The 23,772-nt window shown below is 41.8% G+C and overlaps 1 protein-coding gene across 2 annotated transcripts in view; it reads left to right on the top strand.

Moving 5' to 3' along the window:
- Positions 1-23,772, top strand: part of LOC1270621 (cytochrome b5 reductase 4) — a 60,283-nt gene that overhangs the window by 31,597 nt on the left and 4,914 nt on the right. For both annotated transcript variants that reach the window (XM_061659055.1, XM_061659053.1), the window contains exons 3-5: positions 11,976-12,191; positions 13,873-14,950; positions 17,139-17,228. In XM_061659055.1, coding sequence (XP_061515039.1) covers positions 11,976-12,191; positions 13,873-14,950; positions 17,139-17,228 — 1,384 coding nt within the window. The remainder of the gene's footprint in view (positions 1-11,975; positions 12,192-13,872; positions 14,951-17,138; positions 17,229-23,772) is intronic.

Here is a 23,772-nt window from a genome sequence, read left to right as displayed (position 1 = left end):
ACCTACTGTATGCGGACGACGCGAAGCTGTTCCTGCCTATCCGTGACCGGTCTGACCAACTCCGCCTTCAAGCCACTCTAAGTGCCTTCCAGTCATGGTGCTCTTTGAATGGTCTTGAATTGTGCGTCGAGAAGTGTGTTGTCGTTACGTTTGCGAGAAAGCGATGCCCCTTAGTGTATGACTATGCGTTAAATGGATCTACCATTGGGGGCAAAAGCTATGTCACGGATCTAGGAGTGCTCCTTGACGAAAAGTTGAGCTTCCACGACCAGCTAAAGCACGTTGTCACTAAGACAGACAGAGAGACATCACTGACCCGGTCTGCATCAAGACGCTATACTGCGCTTTGGTGCGGCCAGTGCTAGAATACGCTTCGGTAGTATGGTGTCCTATAGCTGCTCGTTTAGAGTCGATCCAGCGCAAATTCACGCGGTTCGCTTTGCGCTCCTGGAGTGCCCAGCTGGACTATGAGGGACGCTGTGCGTTGCTTGGCATCGAGACATTGAAGCAACGGAACTGCAACGCTCAGAGGCTGTTTGTCGCGGGACTTCTTGACAATCGGATCGACTCGCCCGCGCTTCTTTCGAAGCTCAACATGTATGTCCCGCCGAGATCGCTCCGAGCTAGATCGCTATTGGCTTCGCTGATGGTTATTCGTATGTACCGTGAGTTTAATGTCATTTGTGACCGTCATCAACCTGACATGTCGCGCACCGCATTGCTGAATAGTATTCGTATTGTGCGACCTTTTACGTGTTAATTATTGTACAGCATAGTCGATTCTACATGTGGAATGTCCGGTATTTTGGAGATTTGAATCGATGACGGGCGTGTTGTTAGATCTTATAGTAAAATGACATCCTTCGCAATGTCATTTGATAGTAGAAAATTATTATTAATTGAGCACACATTATGCAAAAAATTATTTAAATAAGCTAACGCTTGTTTTGTGCACTTAAGAATGAATTTATAGTATCAAAATGCATTAGTTTTTGTTTAAAGAATTCCAATTTCAACGAGAGTTGAGGTTTATTGCATTCTATAATGTCATACTATGTATAAAGTTTTTTATGACTAATTTCAACATATTCAAAGTTGCATTTTGTTCTCTTCAAACTCTCTGTAGTATGTTGTGATCCATTGCATTAAAGAAATGAACTAAGAGAACAATTCAAAACTATAAAGAGAGGACTTATATGACTTTAAGTCCACAACATGATATTTGCTGTACACTATCATCCAATGTACTTTTTCTTCCTCATGTAAAACAAAGTTATTTACATAAATTGATAATTTCAATTTACAACCAAATTCAGCATACATTAACCCGCTCGTCTGCGCTCTACCTTTGCTTCCGAAAAACCAGATCCCGTAACAGAAATGGCAATGGCTAACGATGGTGCTTTGGGACAGAAAACGAAGGACATAAAAAATTAGAAGCAATCCCTTTGCTCACGTAAACACAACGATTCCAGGTGAATCGTATGTAAATTCAATGTGCAAAACTAACCGGTCGGTTGTAACCGGTACTATTACCATTTTAGTCCGGTCCGTTTCTACCGTTACGGTTACGTAAAACGAGAGAACTCTTGGAGAAGGATTCAGTATTGCATTTTTTATTCCTGTGAAGGCCACCCCAACAGTAGCCGTGTTGGTATTGAAAATGGAGAAAGAAAATGGCAATGAACCAACCGTTGGCTCTTTTTTTTTGTTCGAGGAAGACAGTGAGAGCTTATTTGCGTTGTTTTACTGCGAATAACCTTTCCATTTCCGATGCTCGCTGCTATATTGCAGTTAGAGGGGAAAAAACATGGACAAATGAAGATGCACTCGTTTCAGAGGTTTCGCGAAGCATTCGCTATAATTGCCTCACGTAGTTAGTGGCTTTAAGGATGTGACGGGTGCTGCGTTTTTCAAGCAATTACTTTGGTTTTCTTTTCGCCAAAGAGAGAGAAGGAGAATGAGCGAGATGGAGAAAAGTACTGCAGCCAGCGATAGCAAACTTTGAAACAGCACAGCTAAATAAGGATGAATGGAAAGCAGTAAACTAGAAACGAAAAGCATCAACACAATAGCATGAATTATGCACCATTCGACGGTGGGACAGCAACAGCAATGAAAGGCGCGTGATGAAGCAGCAGATTTTTCCTTGCCCATCCGTACCAATGGACTGTTTTTGCTTGCGTGTGCAAGCGAACAGTTGTGGATACTTCCATGTGCATCAACGCCTCCAGTTGACAGGATAATGGGCTCCGGCTCGGAAGGTCAACTGGTGCAAGAAAAGTTGCCAAGTTGTTTATCGCTTTGCAATTTTTGCGCTTGCGAAACAAGGAAGCACCAGCCGCCATCCACTGAAGGAAAAGCACTGAAGTAATGCTGCTGTAGGCATTTTTTAACTTAGCATTACGTGACGCAAGCGCTAATGCTGTGCGCATTTCATTTGTAAGCATCAATTTTAATCAGTTTTAAAATGGCTTTAATCGTCTTGTTTAATTTCCGTTTGTGGAGCTCAAAATGGAATTTGAAATGATACTGGTTTAAACACTTTGCGACTTGTACGCCCATTCACCCCCAATCCTAATCCTAATTATTGAATAAAATTTCCAATCTGCTTTGCCTCCTTTGCGAAACTTTGCGAAAACACACACCAAAGGAAGAAATCATACAAATGCCCTTTCGGTGGTGTGTGTAATCAGATGAGAAGCTCGTGAACGAACGAAAAGTTTGACGTTTCAAGGTTAGCTTTGGCTCTCTTTGTAACAATTCTTTCAACAACAATTATATTCGTAATCCTTGCTGTTTGTGCGTGAAAGAATAAGAAAAGCATAATTGCCCATCTGCTTTAAAATTCATTCACGCGAACGTGCCAGCATTGCTGAGACTTGGAAGTATTCATTATGTTTGATTTAATGATGTTTGCTGTTATAAAACGTTATGCAACCATTAGTAACGAGATGAGTATCAGGAGCAACGCGTTTGTATTGTACATTTCTTAAATTTAATTAACAAATGCGTTCAATACTGAGAGGCCTAGTTTACATAACCTCAGCCATAGAAGGAAATGTTTTCATAGTAACGTGTGCAAAAAATGAGCCACATAGCACGAACCTAGTCAACAGACAGATCGGCCCTAGCCCCATATACATGGGTGAAAACTCTCGTTATAATATTTTTCTAAGGAACGTTGCGCGACACCTGCTAAAGCACCACACGGGTACGTACGGTACGGCGCGTGGTGAAGTAATTAAAATCATAATTAAAAGCCTGCCACGCTGCTGAGCCACGCCACGCGAATGGAAACATTTATGAATGAAATTCTGAGGAAAACGTTCTGGAGTTTTTTTTTTCTTTGAGAATTAATGGAAAACAGGAAACACAAGGAGACGAAGTCAGATTTAATTCCAAATCAAGTACAATTATGTATTCCAAGAATCTTTACAAAATTCTTAAAACTTGTTAAAACTTAAGGTTTATCAATAGACGCTGTGGTTCGCAAAGTTTCTAAATTAAATTTCATACATAAGCACCAATGTAACTTAACGTTTCTCTCAAAAACACTCAAAATGCAAAGCGCGTTAAGGCTTAAGCTTTGCTGGTTTCACGTTTAGCATTTTGAACGCCCGTTCTCCATTGAGCAGTTAGTAACATTATTAAGCAAAAGTTGCTTTTACCTCAACCCAATAAAACATTCCCCAAGCCAAAGCTGTGCGAAAGAATCGTGATAGAAAAGAGGAAAAAAAAGTTAAACTTTGCTTTTGGCCTTAAAAATCCATCCACAGAAAACGCTGCTGCAATGGCAACTCCCCGGTGTCGATATAGCGGTCGCACCGTTAGCGCCTGGAGGCGCTGTGCCCTTATTTTGAATTTTAATTGAGTTTTGTACGTTTGCTCTACTAATAATAATCCACATGGAGTTGTTTGTACAGCACATTGCGAGGCGTCGACAGGGTAGTAGTAAATAATGCTCACCACTCTCGACAGTGCGGGAAACAGTTTCAAAAACAGTCATCATTTGTACTATGAAATGAAGTATGGCTTGGAGCCGAAGCGAGATTTGTACTGGGAGAGTTTTTTTCCCCAACTCTCAACAAATTAACCAAGGTAAACTCAAGCATAAAAGCATGCATAATATTACTCACGGGCGGGGGTTGATGGAAAAGGCTCACTGTTGATGTGCAGTGAGCAAAGTTTTCCCTTCAGTTGTTGCTGGCACGTTCAGCTCATCTACGTGCGGCCGCTCGCCGTATAACTTTGGGCGATAAGTGGAACAATTATGATCCGTCAAAACAATGTCTAGTTGATGGCAGCGAGGCAGCGAATCGCTGGAACTGCTAGTATATGCGCTTGATTGATGATGGTGCTCAACGGGGGGAGTCTTTTTTTTCGCCAGTGTCTTCTCCACACTGAAGCGTTATTGTCGTAGATTGATCCTACCGATTGCTTTTTGAATGTTTTATCAGCCATGATAATGTGGTGCTTAATCAATCATTGATATTAATGTATCTATTGTACATTATTCATAGTCAACATCTTTTTCTTGCTGTATTATTGTTTACTTTTATAGAGACTTTGTGCGGATTGGCTTCATTCATGTCTCAGCGCAGTCTCCATTAAATGATGTAAGAGGTATAACACATCATGAAACGAATTCCCTACCGATCAGATTTGAAATAATGTTGTTTTGGTGGTGCACTATTTTTTTCTTATCCGATTTCTTATCAGATTTCCCGATCAGATTTGAAATAATGTTGTTTTGGTGGTGCACTATTATTTTCTTACTGTAAACCTTCAAGTAGAGCGAAAACTTTTGCAGGAATTGAAGGGTTCAGAGCGAGATTTCACCTATAGAAATTTAAGCCTAATACTTTTACTGGTTTTGCCTATAGTAGTATATAGTAGTATTTTTTCTTATAGTATTTGAAAGATAACAAAATTCTGTGGTTCATCCAAAACGTCCCAAATATATTTAAGTTGGTTGGTTTATGCAATGATCTATTGAAACAATAATGAAAATATGAATCGAAATACAGGTTTTCGGACCATATAAGGGAATAGTTCAATCAGTTAGAGGAATGTTGCAAGCAAGCTGTGGAAGTTTGCAATCATACAGGGGAGCGTTGCAATCAACTAGGGGAATTTTTCAAGCATACTGTGGAGCTGTCATCAGACTGTGGGTAAAGAGCTTCGAATTTATGCCGATGATGTTTTCTACAAAAACATCATTTGGAGTTATTTTCGCGTGGCTTTAATGAGTGCACATTATAAACTAAATAAATCCTGCTGCGGAGCCATAATTAAACATGATAAGTGAGTAAAATTAACGAAAATATTTTGGAGTATTTACAGCGGCACCCACAGTCTGATGACACAGTCTCCACAGTATGATTGGAAAATTCCCCTAGTCGATTGCAACACTCCCCTATATGATTGCAAACTTCCACAGCTTGCTTGCAACATTCTCCTACACGATATGCAACATTCCCCTAAGTGATTAAACTATTCCCTTATATGATTTCCCCTGTAACCCTGTAACGATTCAATTATTTTTATGATGATTTGAACATTTTCCAATAATTTATTTTCATGTTTATTTATCAATCGTTTCGAGCATGAATGGAAAGGATGCAAAGGAAAGGATGAGGATATAGATCCCAAATTATATTTAACATTCTTAAAGTGAGTTATTGCAGTTTAATTTAGTTTAAAAAAAATCAAATTTCTATCGATAAGTCGAGCCATACATCACTACTCCACACGGAACTACGGATCAGACGATTGAATGTGTAATAATTTATCAATCAATTTACTTTTTACGCTAAACCTCAAATTAAACTAACCGTGTTTACGTGCTGCTTCCGGATACAAATCTCGAAATCCCAGCTTCGCAGAAATTTGTGCTGTGTGCGTCTTTCAATTTGTAAGTAAAATAAAACGCAACACGTTTTTACACATTTTTACGGATCAACAACTCACTCGTACGGCAATCCGGTGGTACACGTGAATGCCAAAGGTCTATCAAAGAATTCCTGATTGTACAGCTTACGGTGAAAATGATAATGGTTTCCGAAGAAAGATAACATTAGGCTCAGTAAGGGCAATGCTTGACATGTTCAATTGTGTGTCTCATTCTCGGAAAATGTCGACACGAACAGTCGTTTTCTTTGGCTACAAAAACAATGTTTTTTTTTTTTTCAAAAGATAAACTCGAATTTGTTATAAAGTATTTGTACCTAAAAGCTCAATAATGCATTACAAAAACGGCTTTTTTTCCTATTAGATTAAAAAACTTTTCTGATCACTTTAAGTATATTTTTAAACACATACAGGCTCACAGCAATAACCACTCACTCACTGATTGCTGTGTTAATTAACCTCTCAGCCAATCAGCAACTGTACGCTTGATTTCGAGTTTAAATTGTCCGTTTAATGGGGGCTGTGGTCGTTCAGCTGCAGCAATAACCGTTCAAGGGCCAGCGGCAAACTAATCGATTACGCTGACCGTTATAAAGCCATAAAAAACGCTCTCCTCATTTACCACCCAAGAACGATGGTGCTGCACGCCACAAATCAAGCCGAACCGTCCATCCAACCCGTCTAGGGTTAGTGCTAAGCTTTTCATATTGCTCCCCCAATCATTATTGGCCCTCGGTCGTATAAAAGTAAGCTTCTGCACGCTCATTAACGCACGCGGGTAAACAACGAAATCGGTCGACAATGACAGCTAAGCTGCCGGCAGCAAGTAAAGTCGCAATCAAAGCAACCAAACGATCAGTGCAGTTCCCGCCGACTCATCGCTGCACAAAACGCCCCCTTCCCCCCACCAAACTCTATCCCCCCTTTTGTGGTGGCTCTACCCGTGTCTACTGGATTGGAAAATTGTGTCGACGGTAAAGATGATTAAGATTCCCTTTTTGCAAGCCGATCCTTTATGCGAGCCGAGCAAGCGGAAGTTTATTACACCGCGTAATAAGGTATTGTGCAGGGCGGGAAGCTTCTGTACGCTTTTATGTTCTTCGCCCATAGCTTGACACACACACACACACACGTACATACATTCGCGCTCCATAATATTCTTTCTCCAACAAGCGGAACGAAAGACGTGCCCGCCGCCACCCCCGTAAAGGAACGTTAAAGTCAGACGTGTGCGCCCTTGCATGTATCCTCCCACTGTGGGAAGCGATGGGCAGAAATCAGCTTTCGCGACACAAACATATACACACACACGTACGCGTTGTGCCGTCTGTGGCGGATTGAAAGTACAAGGAGAGTTTCCCACGCCTAAGAAGCCATCGGGAAGCTGTTTTTTTCTTCCTTTTTTTTGGGCTGTGTGTTGTCGCCCTGAAGCACCCCAAATCAGACGATAATAGATTTCCCAGTGCTGTGTGTGTGTGTGTGTCAGCATGGGTTCATTTTCCATTGCTCGAGTGTGGGACGACGCGAAGGGTGCAAAGTAAGCCTTTGCTTCTTGGGCCATTTTTCCGCCATCGGGAAATATTTTCCTATTTCAAACCCGTTCACGTCCACAAATGCGAATAAAAAGAAGCAAAAAAGAACAACCTGCTGTGTGGTACCGTTCAATGGAAATAAGAAAAACGCTCCACATGTGTGTGCGTGTGGGAAAAAAAACACATTCGTTAGTATGTTCGTTACCATTTGCCCGGCCTGTCTATTGCCGCGTCTACTCAATCTTGCTCAGCGTGTTGTGTGGCGTGTACACGGTGGATACCGCCAGGGTTCGACTTCGATCTCCCCCCCCCCCCCCCTCCCTTTGCAATGCCCATCCAATCCGTCTCGGGTTTGTTTCGAACCTCGGGAACTGTGGCTATAATACGGTCGGGTGAAACTGATCCTAATGGGATGTAGTTGTGTAGCATCCATTATTATTGACCAACATTTTATTCCTTTCCTTCCTTTCGTGTGCTAGCCGTGATTGGAATTGAATGGTGGAATTTAGTGAACCAAAAGGAGCAAAAAAAAAAGAAACAAACAAGCAGCAAAGCAACACAACCGTGAAAGTAGCCCTATCCAAACATCGTGTTGCGTTTTGCGACGAAAGCTGAGATTAAACACACAAACACATAACTTAAAAAAGTGGGATTTTATGCGAGGTTGTGCTGCCCGTAAGATGGCAACCGGTGTGGATCAATATTTGATGATGAACTGTTTTAACACGGATTAGCCTGGAATAATCGATTTGAGCAGGGATTAGCTTCTCTGTGACGATGTGTGGTAGACATGAGGAGACATTATTTCGTCTGGTTTACATGTTTTTATCACAAAACATTTTGAACCCAGTTTAATCTGAGCAATGCAATCATGGGTAGGCAAAGTATGCACAGCATGCCTTCAAATGGTTTCCTATAATCTTTCAACAAGGCTTTGACCTGGAAGCACAATAAAGCATTCTTCTTCGAGTCACAGATAGAAACATCAGCTTGCTGGCCCTGTTTTTTTTTTTTTTTTGGTTGACCTGTTCCTAGAAAAAGTGCTTCTGCGTGCCTGGTTGGTGTACACTCGATTGCCTCTTCAAGCATCAAAACGATGAGGGGGCTTTGGGAGCTAACGAAGCTAACCAGATGGACCAGAACTCAATAAGAGAGTGGTGATTTTTTTTGCTGCTGCTCACTTGCTTCTGAGAATGGTCTTATCACATCTGTCCAGGGATCCAGTAGGAAAAGGCAGTTGGGCACATGATTTTTTGACATAGGAAAAGACTGCACTGCATGAAGAGTTCGTTTGAGAAACGATCACACAACAAAAAAAGAAGAGAAACAAAACAGAAACAAAAGAAAAACTAGGGTTTCCTGTACAACTTAATCTAGACACTGGTGTATCTATAAAGGCAGATAGACTCCATGGGAAAGTAATACAAAATGGTAGACTTCTGACAAAACCTTGTGTGCTTTCGTTCATAAGCCGTAGCTATATTTCCCAACAGTTCTTTTAATTGCGATTTTTGTGTTGGTTTATGATGGGACGGGGTTTTATCTTAATTTTCCGTCATTCCCCCAAATCATTTGTGTTGTAATGTGCTGTTGTAACACAAAACAAAAAAAACACAAAAAACAAGTCCTGTGTTTTGGCCCAAAGCGAAATAGCATCAAGGAGAAGAACGGTGAGAGAAGATTAAGACCGCAGCTAGAGAGCAAGGGCTGCCAGCTTCAATGCTGCCTTTACAACAACATCAAATTAAGACACATGGCCGAAACATGAAGCGATTTTGGGATTAAATATAATAAAAGGGACAAAAGCTGAAAAATAGTAACGATTACACACAAATAATGCTGAAGAAATGAATAAAAGATTGTTAGGTCTGGGCGTTAGGAACGTTCTTTTCTGTAGCTTTTTTACATCTTTCAGTTAAATTTTATATCCAATCGGATATGACTTGCAGTCAGTGCTGCAAAATGTCATGAGTATCACGAGATTTTCACAAACGAAAACAATGAACATATCCGTGGTAGCTTGATGCTCATTGCTGATAGTCAATAATAATAGTGCATCATGACCTGCTGAAAACGACATGTGAATTTTTGAGTCCCCCGCGATACTCTGACTGACAAGTTTAGCTTAATGCCGGCACAAGCATAATCATGATTTTTTTCTGGCTGTGAACAGTGCTGCCAAATGCCACTGTTTCAGTCATCAACACTCATGACTGAAACAAAGCTCAAATTAGATCACGTACACAACTGAGATGATCAGTGACAATACTCAAACAGTTGGAGAATCAATCACATGCTTGGTGACATTTAGTTTAGCACCCAACTTTTGATCACTCACTTGGTCACGACATTGTTGTCGGCGATAATCGCGACATTCTTGGAATATACTTGGCGCGTGGGCTCTAGCAACAAAATGAGCATGCTTTCTCCCTCTATCTGTTTTGATTATCAGTCGGCTCAAAAAGATCGAGAAAACATGCTAATTTTGTTTCTTGGAACCACTCGCACGCACCGCATATCTCCAGTGACCATCGCGATGATCACCGACTGAAAATGTCGCGACCAAGTGACTACTGACCAAGAGTTGGTTGCTCACAATGACACCAAGCATGTGATGGTCGCACCAACTGTTTGAGGCTCGCCTATGATCATCATAGTATCATCACGATGACATGATTTTGTTTCAGTCGGAATTTGTCATGACTATGTCAGTGACATTTTGCAAAACTGATCACAGCAAAAAAAAAGTCATGACAAAATGACTAACCAAGCGTTGATTGCTAATATGTTACCAAGCATGTATTGGACACATCAACCTTTCTGAGTATCACCTCTGATTATCACAATTGAGTACGTGACGATGATATGTATTTTTGTTTCAGTCAGATTTTTTTATGACATTGACAGTGACATTTTGCAGCACTGCTTGCAGTGTTACTTCAATGTACTTTGTACTCTAACCCATAACTACAATTTTTCACCTGGAAAACCATTGCCGATAGCTTGATTCAGATAAATCATGAGTACCATAAACTTCCAATAACATACGATGACTGGCCATGTTTGGAGCTTCCAAAAACAATGTTATTTTAACTGTAGCGAAATTACAAGTAGTGTAAACGAAAGTATAAAGATGATATAGTACTTCAAAATTTTGCCATGTTGCCTGACATCAAAAACGCTACTAACGTATTATTGATAATCCTAATATTTGGATACTTCAGAACTATTACTTCCTCGTGACCACGAAAATGGAAGATTATATCTTCAATAGTTGGAACTTATTTTTATATTTGAAAATAAAACCTACGTATTGCAAAATGGATCTGAATTTAAGCACACAACTCTCTTAAAATCCGCTTAGATGTACCGACACCTTTCACATTTACCTTACATCACTCAATACAGGAAAAATGTCACGTACACGTAAAGGAGGTAAAAATGTATGCATAAAAAACACTCGTCAACGCCCACCTTCGATGCTTCGATATTGCCAACACGTCAAAATGTGGAATGCGTCAACTCGGTTTGCCCTTGCTGCGAACTGCGTACTGAAAACGATGGATGCAGACTCATCGGTAGGCATGTCTGGCCCATCACGTTTTGCGGCCACACGCTGTCCATAGATAAAGCATATTTTGCATCCATTTCACATTCCATGATCTCCACCTATACCACCACACATCCGCTTTAGATCCCATGAATGCCGCTAGCGCTACCCAATGGCCATTACCTATAATCGCTGGGATGCTTATTCCGCTCTTTTTTGCGATCCTAACCGGGTCCCATCAAACAACCCACCCTTTTCAATGGCCAGGACTACTTTCGTACTTCCTATCATTTGTCAGTTATTCTCACCAGAGTGTGTTTTTTGTTGTGGTTGTAGCTCTACATTATACTTGCTGTTTCGTGTGAACGATGAAGATTGGTTTCTCGGTGCCCTGAATAATAGATTACACATTCATTCGAGTTCAAATAAAACACACCGGATGCGTTCGATCGTGTGCCGTTCGCACGGGGGGGGGGGGGGGGGGGGGGGGGGGTGGAGCAGTTAGCACCCAAGAATTCCTCCATTTTGTGGTAGCTACTGCAGTGGGGAGAGGGTTCTCAGTTTATGTTTGTGTTAAACCATCGAAAATCTTGCCCAAAGTGCTAACGCCCCCAGGCCTTGGGAGGGACATTACGATGAACGGGAGCACGTTTCGCGTGACAGAGCCCGGATATTCATAATTTATGATTCAAACCGCTTGCCGAGTTTACCTTCTGCTGTCGTTAGTTCTGTGTTCTGCTGTGTTCGTTGGTATGACGAGGGTTTTTCAGTGGAGCCTTCCGGATGGCGTGACGATGAAGCTCTCGCTCTACTTTTTTTCTCTGAGGAATCTTTCGCTTTCTCCTTCTGTAGTTCTGCTCTTCTGCATGCTGAGCAATTTATACCGACCTATCATTAGAAACACGATGAAAACGGATTTTGTTAATAAAATGTGTGTGTCTGTGTGTGTCTTTGTGGCTTTCTTCGATTAATTTCCTCAGGCAACCCTCGGAACAAAACCGCACTGAAGCCGGGCCATTCGCTGATGGACTGGATCCGGCTGGGCAACTCGGGCACCGATCTGACCGGCACCGGGGGCCGCATCGTACCCGTCAGCCATGCGGAGCTTGCCAAGCACGATCGGGCGGAAGACGCCTGGATGGCAATACGGGGGAAGGTGTACAACGTGACGCGATACATGAACTTTCATCCCGGAGGTAAGTCGTTGTTTTTTTTTGTTTTCTTCTTTAATTTGCTACAGTTAATTAGGTACCAGAGCGGTGAGTGATGATGCAGGATGACGATGTTTTAGAGGGGTTTGAATGAAGGAAACCCTATTAATAAACTGTCCTTTCAGAGGAGGGTTAGGGATTGGCTTTGGCATAATTATTTAAAAGCAAAGGCCCCTCGTTTGATTACAAGGATAAAGTTATTAACGGATATTTCTATTAAAAAAGATCTGTCTGCTTGATAGTGGAAGCAAGGGATGATCTCAGATCTTAATATCAGAGCAGTTTTCAGGAAAATATGACGGGACACGAATGTCTTTATAAGAATCGATTACGTAGCATTAAAACGGTATAAACTATTGTCGCAAAAAAGTCTGCGAATGTCGTAAAAATATTATGCGATTGTCGCATAAAAAAACACCTGTCGCAAAAGTATGTTTCGATTGTTGCAAAAATATCGCAATTGTAATATTTGTTTGCGACGGTCGCAGATATTTTTAGAGGAAGTGCAAAATATTTTAACGACATTGCAAAAAATTGGAAGAACCTCCATCTATCGTAATAAATTCAGAACTAATCGAAAGAGTTAAACAGGCTAAATACCTGGGAGTTATCTTAGACGACAGGTTGAAGTTCCACGCTCACATTGACTGGGTCATCGCTGAAGTGGCAAAGAAGTGTGGAGTGATAAGTAGATTGGCGAAGGATCTCGATTTTTTTTTTTTGGGAAAGTTTTTCTCTACAAATAATTGATCTTGCCACACTTTGACTTCTGCTCATCCATTTTGTTTCTTGGCAACAAAGGTCAAATTAAAAGGCTTCAAATGTTACAAAACCGTATTATGAGGTTAATTCTGGGGTGCGGTCGACGTATGCTGTCTGCGGTTATGCTAGATATTCTTCAATGCATGTCAGTAGAGCAGTGGATTGTGTACCAGACCATGATTAATATATTTAAAATGATAAAGGGCCTTAACTTGCATTCCCTAAGTGCCAGAAACTCTTTGTTTTACAAAGGGATTCAACGGTACAACAGTTTACCCGGTGAAATTAAGAATGCGAGAAGCTTGCCGGATTTCAAACGCAAGTGCATCATATATGTCAAACAAACTGTATGATGTGAAATATGTGTAGATGTCCCATTAAATGTGTAACTGCAGTTGTCATCACGATCTTCATGATGATGATGATAAGATTTTTCTTTATATATTATAATTAAAATTAGAAAAAAATATATATGAAAGAGTCAACATAGGTTTGAGACACGCGCGCGTACAAGTCGATATTCGGGATCTATATGGGGGAATTTACGGTTTGCACACGGTCCGGGAGGTCACAACAGGATTCACTTATTGATGATTGTAAGTGGCCAATTCCAGATACATTAGGTTCACCTGCTTTGGAAGGTAGTGCCCTAGAGCCAACCATCGGCACTAGTGGAACTGGCCATATGCATGTTGCAGTTGTGTTCTGAAAAGTACTGTTTTAGAAAAGAATAAACGATACGAACTAAACATCGTAAGATACGGGAAAACTAAAATTAGAATTTGGGGCTCATCAATCTTTAAACACTATTTATACAGTTTTCATAAGTGCAAGAATATCTTTTTGAAAGCTTGACTCAATGTCGCTTGATCCGGATTTACTAATTATTTCATTTCCCTTCCAGGAGCCGATGAGCTGATGCGTGGTGCCGGCAAGGATGCAACAAGACTGTTCGAGGAGGTGCACGCCTGGGTGAACTACGAATCCCTGCTGGCGAAGTGCTACATCGGTCCACTGCGCAACACGGTTACCATCAATCTGGCGGACAGCAGCACCAACCCGAACAGTAAGCTACCACCGCCACCGCCCTCGTTTGCCCAAGCGTCCAAGCTGAGCCCCACTGCCACACCAACGTCGCCACCAACGCCCACCAAGGATACGACTGATACGGCGTCCACCACGCCCCCACCGCCATCGATCGTCAGCTCGGCCAGTGACGATTCGCTGAAGCTGTCCATACCGATCGTGCCACGGTTTGACTGGATCCAGAAGACTGCCGAACTGACGCTCATCTTCTACACCCGCTCGCTTGCCAACCCGGGCGTGATGGTGGAGTGCGTCGACCATCTCGAGGTGACGGTAAACATACTGCTCGAGTCGAGCGTCCAGCACCGGTACCGGTTCCATCTCGCCAACAACGTCCGGTGGCCGTGTACCGTCCGTACGTCGCTCGAATCGGGCAAAATCGAGCTAATGTTTAACAAGCTCTGCCCCGCCCTGTGGACCAGCTACGGGCAGATGATGTACGAGCGGCGGGAAAATTGTGAGCTACAGCTGCACGAGTACGACGTGGCAACGCGCGTTGAAATTACGCACGATTCCTGTGCGCTGCTGTTGCGGCCGAAAAACAACAGCCTGCTGCAGGTGACACCCGTCGGGCATCACGTGTCGGTGTCGGCATCGATCGACGGCGAGTACGTGTCCCGGAGCTACACACCCGTCCCGGCCAGCTGCGTCAGTACGGACTGTCCGGGCACGTTCATACCGCTGCTGGTGAAGTCGTACCAGGACGGGTGCCTGTCGAAGCATCTGACCCGCCCGGTACCGCTCGGCACGTCGCTGCAGGTGTCCCAGCCGAGCGGGAACTTTGCGCTGAGCAAGCTGCGGCATCACAATCGCTTTGCGCTGCTAGCCGCCGGCAGTGGACTGACGCCGATGCTGGCCTTACTGCACTATCTGCTCGAACGGAACAGCAATCGTATGTGAGTATGTGGGGCGTCTCGATAATAGTTCTTCTTCCATAGGCAAATTAAGAGTAAAGCTCAATAAGTGATTGAGAGTGTTTTCAATCTACGGCAAGTAAGAGTTGTTCTTGGGTTGAGTTGAGCAAATCCTTGATAGTTGAAGAACCTAGATAAGCGTACGTACGGCTTAAAATCTTAATATCTGTTTATTGTATTACTTGTAAATTTCAAATTAATTGCTAAAATTTCTAGTCATTTACTAGGTAGCTACTAACAAGCGTCTCGAGATTATGTTTGGTTTATCTAGGCTGGATGCCTCATTGGCCATGAGCTTCCTAATCTCGAAAGTCGTGAACCTAACACAACCTAACAGAGTCATGGACCTCTAAACAAGCTTAAATCTCTAAAGATTCATAAATATCTTAAGCGTTATCGTTTGCAGCATTGATTACACTTCTTGATGTGATCTTCGGACGTGTGGGCAAATCAACAAGCATTGATCTGCCTTAATGCCTTAATCATAGTTTCAATCAAGTACACAAAAAAAACGTACAGCGGAAACAAACTGTGGTACTAATTAGAACAAATTCGATTTCAACCGTTTATGTGCACATTGCAGTGGCAAAGCAAGACAAATCTTAAGATATTAATTCATAACAGGATTTTCCATAGCTTCTCATAGTTATGTGGCACTTCTTTGACTCTTATTATGGGAAGTGAACTTCATAATGTGGGAATTGGACTCTATGGCACCCGTTTTGAACGGTCTCTTTAGAAATTCCAGTTGGATTTGTTCAACAAGGGTGCGCTAGAGTCCAATTCCCATTACAATAGGTTTATTTCGCATAAGAAAGAGTCAATAATATGTCCCACAGCTATGAGAACTCCTACAGAACCCTGTAAACTATTCATCTTGAAAGATACAAACATCTTTGAAAACTTTGAAACAAAAACGTATATTAATGAATAATTGGAGAGACGCACACTCTAAGATTCATTTTCAACAATAATTCAGCTTCATGAATCTGAAGTTAACTGGTATCGTCACCAACAAGTGCCCAAAATGTCCGCTAAACGCTATCGCGGAGGTTTAAGCAAATGGTAGCAACGGTTGCAGTTAGGCTAAGTAATTAGTTTGAAGCTCTTTCCCAAAAGTTCACCAGTTTTGCACAAAACATAATTTGATTAATAACGGACCGCAACGACTCCAACGGAGAGTGGGGATTGAGATTTATATCAATCAATTTACATTTCCCTTTTTCGAGAACCAATCTACCAAGCCACAACAAACAAAGCCAAACTAAACTCTTCGCTTCGCTTGCTCTGCTTCGGGTACGCCAGCAACCAGACAAATAGCGTACCGAAACCCTTTTTTGCGCGGTAACTGCTCGGCTGTGATTGGGATTGGAGTGGAGTGGAATTTTCCGTTGACTCTAACCACGCTCCGCTCGGTTGCAAACTAATTGGAAAATAAGCTCGGTTGGTTTGCCAGCTCTCCAAAACTGCGGTCCAGCGGTTAAGCACGACAGTGACGACGACGACTCCGACGACGGGTCGAGAATGCGATATGCTCACGCGCATCATTAAAATGAGCCCACAAACGCCAACCCGAAAACCGTGTATAACCGCAAATGGATTGTGATTGTGAAATTAACTTTCCACAGCGTAATTGGAAATTGGGTATATGAACGAATTTAATTTTGCACATTGAGCATTGCATTGAAATTAACACCAAGGAGTAGTAGTAGAGGTTTAATACTGAAAAGTCTGGCGTGCGTAATCCTTCACCCCCCCGAAAGCGCAGCCCGTGTGTTGAAGCGTGTTGAACACATAAAAATTCCATAATTCAATTGCCTTACGTTAGAATCTCCCTCAATCCATTGTACGTGGAAAAATATTGCTGCCCATTTTCCCGGAAGGCAAAGCGAAGGGGGGAATGATGGTATGTGGGATGCGAAATGCGTCCAATAAATGGTTCCATTTTCAACCCCATTTACATAGGCTGTAACAACACAGCCGTGTACTGAACACACATATATTCAACAAAAAGAAAAACAAAAAATCTAGAACCCAACTGAAAAGCAAACGAGAGAAAAAAAGAGTAAAGCCCAATTGTTACGCTTAACGTATAGTTCCCGCCTGAAACCATTGACGTAACTCAATTTTTGTTTCATTTTTGTTTTCCTCTTTCGATCACCATTCACAGTGAGCACATCTGTCTGCTGTACTTCAACAAAACCGAGGCGGATATCTGGTGCCGAGAGATGCTGGAAAATTTATGCAAAAAGGACAAAAGGTAATTTATTATCCTGACAATCCGAAGAGCACCAGCACGGTGTTCGGGCGGTTTTCATTTTAGCTGTGTGTGTGTGTATGTATGTTTGACCGTATGTGCGTCGTACTCAGTGTGCTTGATCGTTCGAGTGGTTCACTACCAGTACAGTAACAGTTCCTGGACGCATGCAGGCAAAAACAAAAAAACCAAACCCACTTAAAGCGAATGCAAGAGGAGACACAAATATATGAACTCGCTGCCAAATTCATGGACACAAGCGTCATTTTCTGTCTATAGATGGGGTGGTTTCTTATCACAACGCACTTCAAACCCTTTCCGGATGTGGACGACAATCCACGCCATGGTTTTGGCGAGCACCGGTAACACCACGTTGCACGTGAACGTTTCGAGCTGAATTATTCATGATCGTTACCACCATTTCGCTTTTGCAAGGGAGAGAAAGAACACACAAAAAACACGATCGAACGTGGAACCCTATTCCAATCATTGCTCAACTGAACGCATAACGAAGGCAAAACACTCTCAATGATGCAATGGGTAAATATTGGTGGCAGTTTTCGTTGTGTGTGTGTTTTTTTCTGTTACGATATGGTTCGGAATATACCAGAAACATTTTGCCGTTAGAGTTCTAATTGACTTGCAAAAGGGATTTGATTTGCCTTACCTAATAACGCATAACGCCTTACACCTAATAGGCATAATCAAAGTTGCTATAATTCGGAACACTTTTGGAAGTGTTTGGAATAATTGACATTCTTGCTTTTTCTGTAAATCTGAACCACGGGTTTGATTTAACGTTTTTGCAATGAAACTAAACGAGCATGAATAATTTTACATTTGATGGAGAGTTGGATAAGAAATAATACGCAACAAGAAAACAGGACCAGGCTCTCAATCAACAATGTTAAAGAAACTTGGTTTAGAGAGAATATTAAAGCTCATTAAAGCGAGATTTATATATGTTACTTATTCATCCATTAATTATGGATGTTATTCGACATTATGTTTGAAAAATTGAAGCATATTTCAGCTTCTAATCAAGCACTATTGACATTGAATAAGTAAAATAATGGTTATCGTCAAAAGCATACTATTGTATGCGTTTCCCTCCAACCAGCATTCTCAGATTGGTTTTAGTCAAATTAATGGTTTTACCAGGACTCAGAATTCCGATTCTGGAACTAAACCAGAAGCAGCAATAGTAATCTAACTGATAACCATGTAGGACATGAAATTGATCCATAATCCATACCATTCCTGGAACTGCATCCCAGTTCATAATGCTACTGGAAATGATACCAAATTTCAGTTATTGATACCGAATCCATATCGGTTCAGATACTGATCTGGTCCTATATTGCCCTGGAGTTATTCCAAAGTTATTAGTAGTTCTGTAACTGATCTGATGTCTAATGATCTCATATCGATTTTGAACCTGATCTTGAAACAATAGCGGTCTTGGAACTGATACTAGACGCGCATTGGTCCTGTAACTGATTCCAAATCAATGAAATAGATAATCTATACCTTTTTGGGAACAGAGTTTTAGAATTCATGCTGCTCCTGGAAATGATATCCTACCCTTATCAGTTCAGGTACTAATCCGGTCCTATATGGCCTATAATAGCTCGGTAACTTTTCCTGATCTCTAAACGATCTTGAACTTGATCTTTAACCTATATCAATCTTGGAACTCCTGGAAATGCATTGGTCCTGTCATTGATTCCAAATCTATATAAGTCTTTGGAACTGATCCTTAAAACATACTTATATCCTATCCTGTCCTATACTGATCCTAAAACAATACTAGTTTTGCAACTGCATACCGATCCTGGAACTAATCCCTGCATTGTTCTAGATCTTATAAAGAACCCATAACGATCCTGGAACCGATTTCAAATCGACCTCGTTTCAAGAACTGACTCTAAACCCAATACTATTCCTTTACCCAACTTATTTATATAAACTTATCCGTTGGAACAAGTAACCCATAACATTTTATTCCCTTTATTCACTCTACAAATATCCTTCCCATAACCATCCAGTTTGTATTTACACTCCGAATTCACTCAGCACGTACCCATAATAACATCAAACAACTATCCTCACAAACTCTCCCCCTGCGGGCTCTTGGGCACACATATCCACACATCCGTACAATACGGCCGACATTACTGCGTGGAAAGCAACGAGCACTCCCGAGAGCTTTTGCAGCGTTCGTGTTTTGACAGCCGATTTCATAACATGCCAATTCCCGGCGGGAGGGTTACTACTACTCTTGCCCTAAAGTGCGGATAAATGTACATAAGTTACGAATGAAACTTACCTCCGATAACAACATTATCGTTCCGGGGGCAATTGGAGAAAAAAACCTTGCTGCGTGTCGTGTGGTTCCATAAACTTTGATAATCTTTCCGCACCCGGTAAGTGCGGCATTTAGGAAAGATAATTGCCGAGAGAGTAGCGATCAATGTATGAACGATCCGTTGCTTTTGATAAATCCCTTGCCCAATTATAGACAATGTGCCAATGTCAATTGAACACCGACAGTAATACTTCATGTTCTTGCTGAGTAAATATTTATCCAAAAACTGATGTAAAGTGTCTAAAAGAGGGTAAATAAAAACGCTAAAATATTGCTAACAACTTTGCACGATTATTTATTGCTGGCTCACTCTGTCAGAGATATCAACTAAGCTGCCACCGAGCCAGATGAGTCTCTCGTAGCTTGTGCTTTGTATCTTTCCCGTCCTGCTTTCAGTTTTCGCATGGAACATCTATTCGGCTGACCCAAAAGCAATTGTGATATTGAAATAAAATTGACATTTATTGTATCTGGTAATTTGATTAAATTACTTAACGTATTATCTTCCAAAAAAGAAAGTAAAGAATATTTTGAACAACACATGCAATATATGTAAACAAATGGATCAATAATTATTTTTATTAAACTTAATAAAAAATTAAATTGAATAAATTTAAACAAATTGTTTAAAAACAAATTGGATTAAAATGTAATACGTTTCCCTAACATCTGATTTGATCGCAGAAAAAACGGAATATAATTTCTTTTCCTAATGGTTGCTATGAAATGATCATATTGGAAATTACCTGTTTTCTTTCTACATCCAAAATATATTACACCCATCCTGTGAAATCCAATTGAATTGCACCTAAATAATATTCAGTATTAATTGTATTTTCGACGCTGCAATAGCGTAATTGAATATCGTAAACAATCATCTTAAACTGAGAAAATTCCAACAGACCCGCTCAAACTAAACAAAATCTTGGTCGAAATTTGGTGGAAATTCCGATAATGGGGCCCTTCACGATTCTAATCAGTTTTTTGTATGTAATTTGACGGTTGGAGACTGAAACCATGTAAACACTGCATAAAAACCACACACACAAAACTAGCCTGCAATTTTCAGTCTAGATTATTCTAGCCTCAAAGCTAGAATTAGATTCAAGTACCTGCTCGAAAAATGGCAAAACTAGCTCGTGTTTTCATTTATTCCAAGGTGCACTAAAGGGATCAGCTGGTGCAATCTAGAATCAAAGAGTATGTAGTCCACGTAATCTCATAGCATGTTTTTATAACCAAAGTTGAATATCACTTTTTGACAGGATGAGTGAAAAATGATGTTCAAACAAGCATTCTGGAGGCTTGACCAATTAACCACCTTAAAAATCTCTTAAAATCTTCATTCAGAAACAGAAGCGATAAAAATCAGCCTTCTAAATTCATACACCTTGGGATAAGCCCACCTGTATATCATACCCACTTAGATAGCTGCTCGAAAACTGCTATACAATGCAAACAGCTGACAGGCTGAAATTTCAGCCTACCAACTTTAAACGGAAAGGACTCCAATATTTACTTGCAATATTTTAACAATGTTCAGGAAAAGTTGTTTACTCTCCCAAATTAAAACCTAAAACAATAATGCAGTCGATGAAGTTATAATGGTTGAAAATTAACTAAAATTAACTAAAGCCATTAAGAGGAAGAAGACTTTCATAAAAACAATGTGAAATTTTGCGTATTTTTGCAGCAGAATTGATGTTAAAATTCGGTTGCTTGACAGCCAAGAGAAAATGATCAATTTAAATGAGAATTTTAATAATTATACTTTCATCTAAAAGTCATTTGTGATTACTCATTCATTATTCCACCTGCATACATGCTGCATATGTACAGTTTTGTGAGAACGATCCATCGATTTTTGTACAGTTTCTGCTCAACTGCATAGACGCAGAGCATCCCTACAGGAAATGCGTCCCTCCTCCCCCCGTGCACTACTCCGCGACTCCGTGAGAAGCTGAACTTGCTGGCTCGCATTAATTAGTTGCTTGCTTTATGGGAACGAAATTGTTTATGAAACTTCCACCACCACGAAACGGTTTTCCGCTCTTGCCTGTCCACCCAACTTACCCCGTCCACTGCACTACGTTCCTGTAGCGCACTGATGACGCTGCACTACCGTACAGTAATACCGCTTGCTGCATCATCATCGAGTGACTAGCATTTACGGCAAGCGAGGAAGAGCGAGATCCCACGTTTCTTGCACTCTGTGCGCGGTGCCCAACGATCGATCAGATGATGAAGCAACGTTGCTTGGTGGTGGCACGGTCGGTCCCCGGCCGAAGTCGAAGACTGGGTAACAAACTCCATTACAGAGCGAAGCGGAGCTTGTGGGTAGCCAAGGACAATTACGACGCTCTTCAGCGTTGCAAGGCAAGTACGTTTAATCTAACTTGAGCGTACTTCCTTCGGAGCCGGCAACTCCCATTGGAAAGCCACCGCTCTCGGGTGGCTCGGTGTGTGGCGGCGTATCGAATTGAGTGAAACCTGGACCGGACATGGGTCGTCCGGGGTTGGGCCGGATGAAAGTTTCTATTTTAAGTCAGTGCTAGAAATTAAATTAACATATCATCTGCAGCCTCTGTGTCCCCGTGTCTTGCTGTCTGTCAGCCTGTTGGGAAATGGTTCCAGCAAGGAGTTAAAACATGCTGCTACTGCTGTCTGGTGTGGTGGTGGTCGAGGTAGAGCTTCGTTGGGAGCTGTATAAAATTTGCTTCCTTTTTTCCGGTTTGGAAGGGAATTTGCATCTGAATAGTGTTGTCGAGAATGAAAAAGCTGTTTTAGTTTTTTGGACGAATGGGTACGAAATTTACATAATGTTCAGCAAATTTATTTTATTGCAGTTGAATTTAATGTAGAATGTATGAGAATCTCTTTTTTAAGTTAGTTTTTTATTATGCTATTAAGCTACAACGTAGCCCTCGTAGCTTTACAAGAGATTCGGTGGCTAGGGAACGGTGTGCACAACAGGCGTGGTAAGCATTGCTACGACATATATTTCAGCTGCCACGACCGCCACCGCGTGCTCGGAACGGGTTTCGCCGTAGGTCCCCGGTTGAAACCCGCAATCATGGATTTCAAGGCTATAAACGATAGGCTATGCACCCTGCGCATGCGAGGCAAATTCTTTAATATAAGCCTCATAAACGTTCACGCCCCTACCGAAGATAAAGAGGAAGAGGAGAAGGACCTTTTTTACGGCCGCCTCGCTAGAATTGTAGATGCTTGCCCCAGGCATGACCTCATAATCATCCTGGGGGACTTCAACGCAAAAGTCGGTAGGGAGACAATGTACCGCCAATACACTGGCTGTCACAGTCTGCATGAGCACAGTAATGATAATGGTAGTAGATTGGTCCAGTTCGCCGCAGCGAACAATCTGGTTGTAGGAAGTACCAAATTTGCGCGCAAAAAAATCCACAAGATTACGTGGGCGCACCCGGGTGGAGAATCCTTCAACCAGATCGACCACGTGTTAATAAGCCGCCGACGACAGTTGAGTCTGTTAAATGTCAGAACATATCGAGGAGCCAATATCGATTCCGATCACTACTTGGTTGGCTTAGTGATACGTTGTAGAATCGCCCGCCCCAGCGCCAATGGAGGCGGAGAAAACACGCAGGCTCGGCTCAACACGGACTCTCTAAGGGACATTGCTGTCCAACAGGAATTCAAAACCGCTTTAGAAGAGTCTCTACTACCAGAAGACAGATACGAAACTACGAGCGAGAGGTGGAACGCTCTAAAAACAAAAATAATAAACTGTGCAAGAAATATACTCCCACCACGTCGTGGCAACACCAAATCTGGCTGGTTCGACGATGAATGCAGACAAGTGACCGAACGTAAGAATACTGCATACCGAGCAATGCAGCAACGGCATAGAACGCGGGCATGCGCAGAGGAATATTCACGGCTTAGACGCGAAGAGAAACGAGTTCACCGCTCCAAGAAGCATGCTTTGGAAGAGCAAAACATGCGGGAACTCGAGCAAACCAGAGAGGCGTACGGACCGACACGAAAGTTTTACCAAGCGATAGCAGGTCACCGAAACAACGTTGTACCTAAGGTAACCTGCTGTCGCAACAAGGATGGAGATCTGGTCAGTAACCAGCCAGAGGTCCTCTCGCGGTGGGCTCAGTACTTTGATGAATTACTCAATGACCAGTTTAGCGA

The sequence above is a fragment of the Anopheles gambiae genome, chromosome 3 (assembly GCF_943734735.2).
Source record: "Anopheles gambiae chromosome 3, idAnoGambNW_F1_1, whole genome shotgun sequence".
Taxonomy (NCBI): domain Eukaryota; kingdom Metazoa; phylum Arthropoda; class Insecta; order Diptera; family Culicidae; genus Anopheles; species Anopheles gambiae.
Note: the sequence above shows the minus strand (reverse complement) of the source record. Positions and strands in the feature narration are given on the sequence as shown.